At 30.4% G+C, this 12283-nt stretch overlaps 1 protein-coding gene across 1 annotated transcript in view; it reads right to left on the minus strand.

The window, feature by feature from the left end:
* cacna2d4b (calcium channel, voltage-dependent, alpha 2/delta subunit 4b) overlaps positions 1 to 12283 on the minus strand; it is a 67012-nt gene that overhangs the window by 6362 nt on the left and 48367 nt on the right. The window contains exons 28-34 of the mRNA XM_056452319.1: positions 11954 to 11998; positions 11775 to 11837; positions 7476 to 7546; positions 4032 to 4107; positions 3892 to 3944; positions 3750 to 3805; positions 930 to 1047 (exon numbers count right to left, since the gene is read on the minus strand). Coding sequence (XP_056308294.1) covers positions 930 to 1047; positions 3750 to 3805; positions 3892 to 3944; positions 4032 to 4107; positions 7476 to 7546; positions 11775 to 11837; positions 11954 to 11998 — 482 coding nt within the window. The remainder of the gene's footprint in view (positions 1 to 929; positions 1048 to 3749; positions 3806 to 3891; positions 3945 to 4031; positions 4108 to 7475; positions 7547 to 11774; positions 11838 to 11953; positions 11999 to 12283) is intronic.

Below are 12283 nucleotides of genomic sequence, written 5' to 3' on the forward strand. Positions count from 1 at the left end.
AGATGGATTGCCTGAGAGAGGAAACTGTTTCTGTGTTGGGCTGTTCTGGTGCGCAGTGCTCTATAGCATCGACCAGAAGGTAAAAGTTTAAAGAGGCAGTGTGCTGGGTGTGAGGGGCCTTGAGTGATTTTGGCAGCCCTTTAGCTCGCTCTGGATAAGTACAGTTCTTAGAGAGTAGGGAGGGTTGTACCAGTGATTTGCTCAGCAGTCCGAACTATTCAAAGTAGTCTTCAGAGGTCAGGTTTGGTAACTGAGCTAAACCAGACAGATATTGATGTGCAGATGACTGATTCAATGATGGATATTATGCAAGAATGAGAGTATAATTCCTAGACATATTGATCTAGAAAATAACAACTTTCTGCATCGTTTTAAATGCACAATGTAACTGCAGAAGTGTCAAGCTTTAAATAGGAAAATTCTTTATTTATTTTTTACATTTATTTATTTATTTTTTGAGCGAGATGCTAATAGTCTAATCCGATTCAATGATTTAATCTAAACTAAAAGAAAAATGTTCCCGCCAGACCCGGAGATTGTCTGAATGGATTTAAAAATGGTAAAACTCAACTCTAGGTGAGCTGGAAAATAAGCATATTTGCAAAAAAGTGAAGTGTTCCTTTAATATAAAGTTTATAAAGCACTGAAGTGATCATGACTTTCTATACAGTTTATATCAATAGTCTCAACCTCTATTCCTGGAGGGCCGCAGCTCTGCACAGTTTAGCTTCAACCACCTCCAACTCACACCTGCTTAATAGAACACCTTGATTAGTTGAACCGGCTGTGTTTGATTAGGGTTTGAGCAGAGCTGCAGCCGTCCAGGAATCCAGTTTGAGACCTATGGTTTATATAAAGCTGATGATCAAATGTTCAAGGGGACTAAAATGGCAGAGCAACACCTAAGTGTTACCGAGCGCTGCACTTACTTCTGACAGCGGCCGCATTTGATGATGCTGTTGGTCTCTCTGATGGACTTGTCGTACATGAAGCCTGGATACTCAGTGTTGCACGGCTGCATCAGCTCCACCTTTTTCTGCTTGTGTGCTGGAGAAGATGAGATTATCAGTATAACTCAATAATAACTGTGAAGACCAGAACTGTTTAACCTTGGGGTTATGAATATTTAACATAGAAAATATATATTTATAGATATATAATAGATATAGATATATAATGTTTGTGTGTGTGTATATTGAAGTATTTACTTTATTTTTCATATTTTTTGGTCTTATGTATTATTACTGAATAATAATAACAATACTTATAATAATAATAATAATACTAAAAACAATACTTATAATACTAATAATAATAACAATACTTATAATAATAATAATAACAACAATAATAATAATAATAATAATAACTATACTTATAACAATAATAATAATAACAATACTTATAATAATGATAATAATAATACTTATAATAATAATAATATTAATAATAATAACAATACTTATAATACTAATAATAATACCAATAATAATAATAATAATAACAATACTTATAATAATAATAATAATAATAATAATAATAACAATAATACTTATAATAATGATAATAATAATACTTATGATAATAATAATAATAATAATAATAATAACAATACTTATTATAATAATAATAATAACAATACTTATAATAATAATAATAATAACATTACTTATAATAATAATACTAATAATAATAACAATACTTATAATAATAATAATAACAATAATGATAATAATATAATAATAATACTAATAATAATAATAATAACAATAATGATAATAATAATACTTATAATAATAATACTAATAATAATAACAATACTTATAATAATAATAATAATAATAATAATAATAATAATAATAATAATAACAATACTTATAATAATAATAATAATACTAAAAACAATACTTATAATACTAATAATAATAACAATACTTATAATAATAATAATAACAACAATAATAATAATAATAATAATAACTATACTTATAACAATAATAATAATAACAATACTTATAATAATGATAATAATAATACTTATAATAATAATAATATTAATAATAATAACAATACTTATAATACTAATAATAATACCAATAATAATAATAATAATAACAATACTTATAATAATAATAATAATAATAATAATAACAATAATACTTATAATAATGATAATAATAATACTTATGATAATAATAATAATAATAATAATAATAACAATACTTATTATAATAATAATAATAACAATACTTATAATAATAATAATAATAACATTACTTATAATAATAATACTAATAATAATAACAATACTTATAATAATAATAATAACAATAATGATAATAATATAATAATAATACTAATAATAATAATAATAACAATAATGATAATAATAATACTTATAATAATAATACTAATAATAATAATAATAATAATAATAATAATAACAATACTTATAATAATAATAATAACAATAATAATGATTATAATAATAATAGCAATACTTATAATAATAATAATAATAATAATAACAATAATAATTATAATAATAATAACAATACTTATAATAATAATATTAATAATAATATTAATAATAATAATAATTATTATTATTGTTGTTGTTGTTGTTGTTGTTGTTATTATATGCTCCATTTATAACATAAATATAGTGTATAAACTGTTGATAAATTATAATCATATTTCGGGAGTCTTGGAAGGAAAAATTGTAATAAAGATAAGGAGGTCATACCAATTTTATATTCATTTTATTACCATTTTTTAAAATAAATAATTTATCACTATAAGAATCTATGTAAAATACATACATCAAATTTCTTCCAATAAACCAGGATCTCTAAAAACATTTAAACTACAATAATATTTACTCTAGAAAACCTTAGAAGTCTACATCTACACTAAAGGCACTACACATGACTATAACATCTCATGATGCAAGATGCTAGTCCTGGCTATGAAAGGCACAAACTAGATGCAGGACATGTTGCACACACAGCCAGGCTTATGGAAACTTACTTGTATGAAACCCAGCTTTAGCTACAAGCCATCAATGAGAAACAATCACAGCATAAACAACAATGGAAATGGAGAATGAAGAGATGAGACACATGACAGAAGATGACACATTAAACAGATGAGTAAAGTTCGTTGACAAAGCCACATGAATTAGCATGCTTGACATGATGCTAGCATGATTCCATAATAAATTTACATGTTGTTAGCAAGAATTAGAAATAAGTTGCAACCATCTTCTAACATGAATTAGCATATTGTAAGCATGTTTCTAGCATACAAATTAACTAGTATGTTTCTCACATGAGTTAGCATATTGTTAGCAAATTTCTAGCAAATTAACGTCTTGCATTGTTTACATTTTTATGTTGTAACCAAGAAGCATGTTGCTACCATAATTTATGTTGCTAGTATGTTTCTAGCATGAATTAGCATGCTGATAGCATATTGTTTGTAAGAATTAGCATGTTCTTAGCATGTTTCTAACCTAAATTAGCATGTTGCTAGCATATTTGTTACACAAAAGTCTTTTTGGAAAAAAATCAGATCAGTCTGAAGGGCTGACATGTCTCAAAAGAATTGAAAGAAGAAGCTTAACTATGATTTCAGGATGTTAGCTTTGTCAGTTTAACATAATAACACAAGTTTTACGGAGGTGAAGATGACAGTATTTGAAGCGTCCACTGATAATTAACCGTTTTATCACTAAAAGTCTAACTTACCATCCACCACATAGTCATTATGCCAAAGTCCACAGATGTTGAACTCCAACATGAACCTGAAAGTTTAGATTGAAGACTGTAAAAACAAATTCCATTTCATCTAGATTAAATGTCAAATAAATCAATCCTAAACAGCACTTACATCACAAAATGGGAGAACCACCACTTTATTAAAGCCAGTAGAGCATAGAAAGGCTGTGAGGTGAACAGAGGTGGATTATCAACAGCATCAACACAATAAACACTGCATTATGAAGACGTTTCTCTGTCATGTTTACATACGCTGAGCAGAGGTCGAGCTCCACTACTGTGATGATGGGCATTTTTGCACATGGCCTGGTAGTCATACAGCGTCACCCTACAAAACAATATAGAATTATGTTCACAATCTGTCTATATAATATTATGATATTAGTTATTATAATATTAGGATAATATGATGGATTGTTTCATTTTAAAATAAAAAAAGAATATTCCAGTGTGAATGCACTACTTGTACTATTTATACTACACAAATGGCATAGAATAGTGCATATGCATGTGATTTGGGACGCACCTACAGTCCTTGTTTTTTTATTGGCTGAACCACGTTTAAGGCTGTTGTAAATTATTACATAAACACATACTGTACCTGTGGCCTCATAACATCATTATTATTGCACAAACCATCTGTGTGTTATATCTATTCAGGCCCATAGCCAGACTATTGAAAGAGGTGGTTCTTTTATCTCAAAGCTCGTTTCCACTGACTGGTACAGTAGGGGTCGTTACAGGTCACCTTTATCAGGTTTGCGTTTTCAGTGCCAAAAGTGTACCAATGGTACCCTTTTAGTGGGAGTGGTGTACGACAGACGTCACTCTTGCTCGAGGAAATGTCAAATCTGTACAAGATGTTCACATATCATATGAGAAGCACTTCTCACATTACAGATGCTTTATACACAAATATTTAGGCCATTTGTTGCGTGTTGTTTTTGAACCCAAATAAGGACTAAATGTATGCTCTGTGTAGTTTATCTGTAATTGTTAAGATATCGGAGACTGTAAGGGTGTGTATGTCTTCATATATGTTGCATTTATTTATTTATTTTGTATAATTGCAGACGTTACAGTAGGCTATTTCGCCCTATCATTGATCTGCAATTATAATCAAATCATGTTCATAGAAAAGTTAGTAATGAACATTTATACACAAGTATTTATGTGTATAGAGCATCTATTTTGTGAGAAGTGCTTCTCATATGATATGTGAGCGACCCGTACAGCTTCACTTTGACATTTCCTTGAGTGAGAATGACGTCAACTGAAACTTTTTGTCATACAGTACACCGCAGTAGGATACCATTGGTACCCTTTTGGCAGTGGAAACGCAAGCCTAATAAAGGTGACCCGTAGCGACCCATACTGTACCAGTCAGTGGAAATGAGCCATTTGACAGTGGAAAAAATAAAAGTGTACCGAACCATACCAAACCACTCAGTGCGGACCTTATTGCAGATATTCATCTCATTTTCTATTAAATTATGAGGTTCAAATACTGCATTTTAGTGACATTTTAAGCACTATACCTTGTTGGATTAGCTTGTCAGATGGTCATCATAACCACACTTTTTGATGCAACAAAAATATTTCTTACAATTTCGTCAAAGTGCTTACTATACTATTTTACCACAAAGTGTTAATTTACAAATGTGCATTTAAACTGTAAGAGTTTTATAAATAAAGTTATGATATTAGAATTTTAAATAAGAAACTTTGAATAAAGAAATTATTAAGCAAAATAAAGTATTTTTAAAATACAAATTTATTATCATCCATCATAAAAAAAAAAACAGAATTAGGAATCTGTTAAAACTTGTTTTAGATTTAAAAAACTGCAGCCTATAGTCAAATAAAAATCTGGTGTGCGATTCCGAAAACCCTCATAAGCCAACTAAGGTCGCAAGTTGTGTCGTTACAAACATAGTTCGTTGATTTGGTTTTTCCCAAATCCGTCATTCCAACGAACATTTGCAAACTGTGTCGCACACTTCTATGCTTGCAAATACACCTCTGAAGCTGTAGTTAGAAACATAGTTCATGGCTGTGTTCTATTCCAACTTATCCCCCATGCCCTATTCATTTAGAACATTCTAACATTTAAACTTGGAATGACTTTTTTAAAATAAAGCATTAGTCATCACTTCTAGGTGTATTTGCTTTTTTAAACCATTTTTACAGTTCAGTTTTAGCGATCTTCATGTTTACAAGTGCGTTCCCTTTGCAGTGCACTTTGAAAACATTGATGCCATTTGGAACACAGCTGTGGCTCATGACGAAAGCTATAGGTGACCTGTTATTTAAAAGCGGAATTCACGTTACGTCTCCAAAGTTTGTGAAAACAAAAAAACATAGCATATGTTAATGCTTTTCATTTATAGGTTATTTATTAAGTATCTGTACTGTATTTGACATGGGCTTGTTGGTTAGAACATTTCTGCAGTGGTTTACATGTGTCAATTTGTAAAAGTAGAATTTTCAAAAAAATTAAATAAACAATATCCTACTTAATAATATTAATAATAATAATAGTCATCGTCATTAACATTATGAATATCATTATCAAAGTAGGATTTTTTTCATTTCCTAATAAACAATAAATATTAAATTTCATTTCTTAATAAATAGCCTCATTATTAATTAATTTCTATGATTTATATATGATTTTAGAAAACGTGTTAGCTTTTGTAAGTGATTTTATGTTTTAGAATAGAATATGTCATGTTTTCAATAATATTTGTAAAGGAAACATTGGTCCTATATGAGCCGTTTGCATATATTTCTAATAATAGGGAATATTGAACACTTGTCACATCAATCTTTTCCCCAACGATGCATCGTCAGAATTTGTCCATTTGAATAATTAAACATTTAATTTGTCTTAAAGCCTTCTTCTATCAGTTATTTTCACAATTTATGATGGCATACTGTCAAAAATTGGACAAATGAGCTCATATAGGGAAAATTCTGCACTTTGTTAGTGGGGGTGGGTGTTTTGAACCCCCCCTGGCTACGGTCCTGCTATTTGTTTGTCTTATCTATTTGTTCACTATATATTTAATGAAGTATGCAATGTTGGTTCATACTAGCTTTGGTCCTTTAGACAAAAATTGCTAACACATTATTCAAATTAAACAATGTTTGTTAATGTTGAAAAAATTACAAAATGCTTAAAGTATTTTTTCATGTTAACTAATGTGACTGGAACTACTGTAATGTATTACTCAAAAGAAAAAGGTAATGCTATTATAGACCATGCAGACCCTCAATGTAAAAAAATCTTTAAATATCAGATAACTTGATAATTTTATCATTTCCATTTCTATTTCCGTGTAAAATGACATACTTTCCAATATATGTTCATTAATATTCTGTCAACACAATAAATCAAACTAATGTATTTATATATAACATATAAAATAAAAAATAACTCTTTTGTTTTTATTTATTTTAAAAATGAAATTTGCTATAATTACTCATTTCGAACCATTGTCATATTTTAACATTTGCCTCTTAAGAAAATTAAAAAAAAAAGTATAATTACATACTAAGCTTTCTTTTTTTTCTAATATTATTTGATGGGCTGACTGGTTTTCATTTATTAGTTATTAGTTCATTTATCAGTATATTTGTTACACTATAAACATTGCTCCTCTCACTTTTAATGCCGAACATAGTTATATTTACCTTTTGTACAAGCCAGATTTTAGTAACTGGGCCATGACGGATCCGTCGATTTCACCAAAGAATTTGCCAACCTGTGTTAAAGGAGAGATCACATATATTACTAACACACAGACTGAAGCATAGAATGAGGGATTATTCAGGTTTAAATATACTGTATGACACAGAATGAAATCATTTCTGAAACCCCTGATGAATAAACACACGCGCACACACACACACGCGCAGTCTGATGTGCAGTGTTCCAGATGTGCAAACAGATGCCTGAAACTGCCCTGTCTGCCACACAGCAATCTGGGATTAGACTCTATAAGCATTAATCTCCCGTTTACTGCTCACATCACTATAGTGCATGTGTTTCTACAAACAGCTGCTGTCATGGCATGAAACCATTGTCTTCGTATAGAGACGGATATGCAGCAAAATACTCCTCATATACAGTTGAAGTCAGAATTATTAGCCCCCCTTTGATTTTTTTCCTTCTTTTTTAAAGATTTCCCAAATGATGTTTAACAGAGCAAGGAAAATTCCACAGTTTGTCTGATAATATTTTTTCTTCTGGAGAAAGTCTTTTTTGTTTTATTTCGGCTAGAATAAAAGCAGTTTTTAATTTTTTATGAACCATTTTAAGGTTCCCCTTTAAGCTATTTATTTTTTCGATAGTCTACTGAACAAACCATCGCTATACAATAACTGGCCTAATTACCCTAACCTGCCTAGTTAACCTAATTAACCTAGTTAAGCCTTTAAATGTCACTTTAAGCTGTATAAAATTGTCTTGAAATATATCTAGTCAAATATTAAAACTACTTTATTTTTATTATTATTAAAACTATTATGTTTAGAAATGTGTTGAAAAAAATCCCTCCGTTAAACTGAAAAATAAATAAATAAATAAATAAATAAACGGGGGCTAATATTTCAGGGGGCTAATAATTCTGACTTCAACTGTACATTGTTTTAAAAGGTACAAAACAGTGTTACTTTAATAACTATATCAGCAATAATAATGACTATAATAATCACAATGATTTAAATTTAAATTCCTGATTAAAATATAGTTTACTAAAATGCACTAAACACGAAAACAAATATAAATTTGTTGCAAAATATGCACTGAAAATTTATTTTATTAATTGCAAGATTTTCATTAATGGCACTTATTTCAAATGGCAAGACACTGATTTCCTGTCTGAACTCTGAACTGTTCTCTTATTAATAAACAGCCAAATACGTTAAAAAGAGAACTGAGAAATTAAAAATCCCTAGATCTTTTGACCTTTAAGAGGTCATAGTATATATAACATCGTCTAAGTTTAAAAACTCTAAACCTGATCATCTAAAACAGCATATATTAAAGCCAATCTGAAGCCAAAACCGTTTAAATGTGTGAATTATTATGTAATACCTCCAAAGCAGATCAACGCCCATTTCTAAATCACTTGTCTGTTTAGTCCCAACCTCCGATTCATGAAACACACTATTTATCAAAATAACAAGACACTATTCAGTGCCAAGTTTTGGAAAACTGCCTTTGCATTGCCTTCATACTCTTCACAACAGCAGAAAAAAAGCTTGTTCTTGTTTTTCCTTTGTTCAATGACTTTTCCCACAGACAAGTCACAAACAAGACATCAATCCGACGTATCTGTATGCTCTTTAGGAAGATATAAGCTAAAGTTGACACCATGCCAACCAACTTTTTTGGATCCAACAATAATGTTGCACCACAAGCGTGAGTATTGTTTATTTTATATGCTCACTGTTGTTTTGTCTGTAATTACAGATTGTATGATATGTAATATTTAAGCATTTCGCTGTCAAACCCCCATGCAGACGCTTACAACAATGAATACACAACACAGCCAAGATCAGGACCTAATCTGGAAAGCAAAGCATTTTTATGTTTTAATTATACAAAACTGTTTAGCCAATCAAAGCATTAGGTGTTTACTTCTGAGTGGACACACCTATTTAGAGGTCCCATAGAATGCATTGATACAATATGTTAAATTGTTCTCTAATATAAAAATAGAAGATAAAAGGCTCAGTTAAGTGTAAAAATTCTCCAAAAACACTTTTACAGGTCAATTTCCAATGCAGTTGGCCCTAATGTGGTTGATTTTGGCCATATTTGGAAGGATGATGAATATTAAACTCCAATTTTGTGCTTTTAACATAAATAAAAACACAGGCAGGAATTAATATCAACTTCTGCATAAACACAATGCCAAATTCTGCATTAAACATTTAGATTCTGCAATAGACATGTGTCTGTTGCCTCATTACAAACATATGCATTAAAGTATAAATGCACGTTATTTAGATGTATAGTACAGTATATTCAGATTTTATCCTGTCACTGAGACTAAAACCAGACAAATAGCTTACTACTTCTATTTTTTTTTTATCTAAAATTGTGATAACAGTACAAATTAACCTCCGAAAACAGTACAAAAAATGCAGTTCATGACCTTTTTATAACACATATGGCAACATTTCCCATCTAATCCAATTTTATACAGCATCCATTCTCACTCTCTCAATCACTGTCTCATTAGGGAGCCCATCTGTTTGCTCCAAGGACGAGCTTGTTTTAGATTATGGCATCTCATGGGAGAACATCCGTGACCCTGTCACCTGCCCTTCACATCTAAAGCCTGGGCAAGGAAACGTGCAGCTGGAACCGTCACATAACAGCTCATCATTGTCCATCTACTGATCATGGGAAAGCGTAAGCTCACTATGCCTGTGTATTTCTCATAAGCCAGGATTGGGACATGCTGTCACAAAAAGGGCAACAGATATGATCATTTAACTGTTCTAAACTGTTTTAAACATTCACTTACACCACACGTTTTTACCTAAATATACATACACATTTGTTCCTGAGCTTGTTCTAGTGTTTTAGTGTGTCATTTGCATAAGACATGCGTAAAATTTCTGCTCAAATCTTCTTCAAGTCAAATATTATACTCTTGTCAAACATGCTGATCTTTGCACAATTACTCCTGCCAGAAACAATGCCAATTGCGCCATTCTCCAAACCAGTTCACACACAATAAACACTTTTCAGTAGCTTATGGTTCAGTACTGCTTACTTTTGGAGTTTTCCACTTTTTAGTACCATCTCTGAGGTTCCAATAAGTCGTAACATTACAAAAATGTGTGTAAACGCAGCATAAATGCGTAAACACACCATAGAAATGAGCCAGAGATAATCGTCAATACTCATCAAGTGGTATTAATAAAATCTGTTGCCAAAATAAACACAGGATTGTGGCAAAAACAGAAGACCTAAGACACTTAATAGCCCAAACAGCTTTATAGTTGATTTGTACGAGCCCAAGAATACACATACATATGATAGACAAACATATCACCTCGTTAAAAAGATTTTTGGATAAAAATTTCCCAATATACATGTTCAACTAACAAAAGATCTATTTAAACAGACTTTATGCTCTTCGGGGTGGCGATGAATACATTTTTAATCTGTATATATCCTACAATTTGCATTATGATTTGCTGTAAGCATATGCGACTCCAAAATAAGAGTCTTTTAAGCCTAAATTTACTTAAAAAATAAGAGTAAAAGCTGGGTAAATTTAAGAAAAAGCTGGGTTAAAAACGTAAAAACACTCATAAAAGTTATAAACTAAATGCAAATTCAAAGTTAATGATGAGCGGCAAAGTTACTTCAGAAACCCGGACATGTGAAAAGAGTCCATTCTACTTTGTTTTGTAGTTCAAATAGCGTACGTAGTGAATTTAAACGGAATATTTGAAAAACAAAAACGTCACCTTAAATACCTTTACCTATACTTATTCAACCAATAAAAAGAATTGAGGAATTGTGAACACTTGACAGTCAAAGTTTTACTCAAGTAGCGGAAAGGGAAAGAGTTGTAGGTAATTTAGGGAGGAGTAGTTTGGTAACTTACTTCAATAGTTTTGCGTTGTGTAACACGTTAAATGTAACATACAGTAGATGTATGTTCGCTGTTATTTAAATAACCTCACAGTTTGGGACATAATGCAGCTTCTTTTACTCTTTCACTATATATGCTAAAATATATTTAAGATTACATTTTATATAAATACAATTTATGGTGTAACTTATATTGTATAATGTATCCAATATATTGTATATAAATATGTAAAGCAGACCAATTACATTCATAAAACATACGAGGACCAAATCTATCAAGCGTATGAAAAGCTTATCAAACGTATATAACAAAAAAAAAACTAATCTACAAGTGCAAACAACTAATGCAACACATGAAATTATATACTCACGTCTCCTCTATCCTTTGAGATCAGTATGAAGCCATTACTGTCAACAAGGTAACAGTTGAGATCCTGTGTAAAAAAAAACTTGATCAAAATTCACTCTGGTGAAGGGTTCGTATGAATGAACAGAATCAGAACAACGCTTCACAGATTATATAAAGACAACATAAAGACGCTGGACTCACAATGCTCTCGCAGCTGAGAGGACAAATACCCTCCACATCATTGCACTGAAAGAGGAAAAAAAGCCTTTAGTAAATGGACTTTTCATTTGATTCATTATATATAGGAAACACTTCAGCGGTGAAATGACTGAAATAGCTGGAGGCTATAGATATTATGCAACACAATATCACAAGAAAGTGCTTCTATTTTATGTCATAGCAGTTTTGTGTGTATGAAAATGTAACATTTTCTTTAGAAAAAGTCAGCATTGATGTGTATGTTGTATAATAATGAATGAATGAGTGAATTCATATGACTTAGCAACTATTCTCGCATTAATAACTAAAATA

This window comes from Danio aesculapii, chromosome 25 (genome assembly GCF_903798145.1).
Source record: "Danio aesculapii chromosome 25, fDanAes4.1, whole genome shotgun sequence".
Classification (NCBI taxonomy): domain Eukaryota; kingdom Metazoa; phylum Chordata; class Actinopteri; order Cypriniformes; family Danionidae; genus Danio; species Danio aesculapii.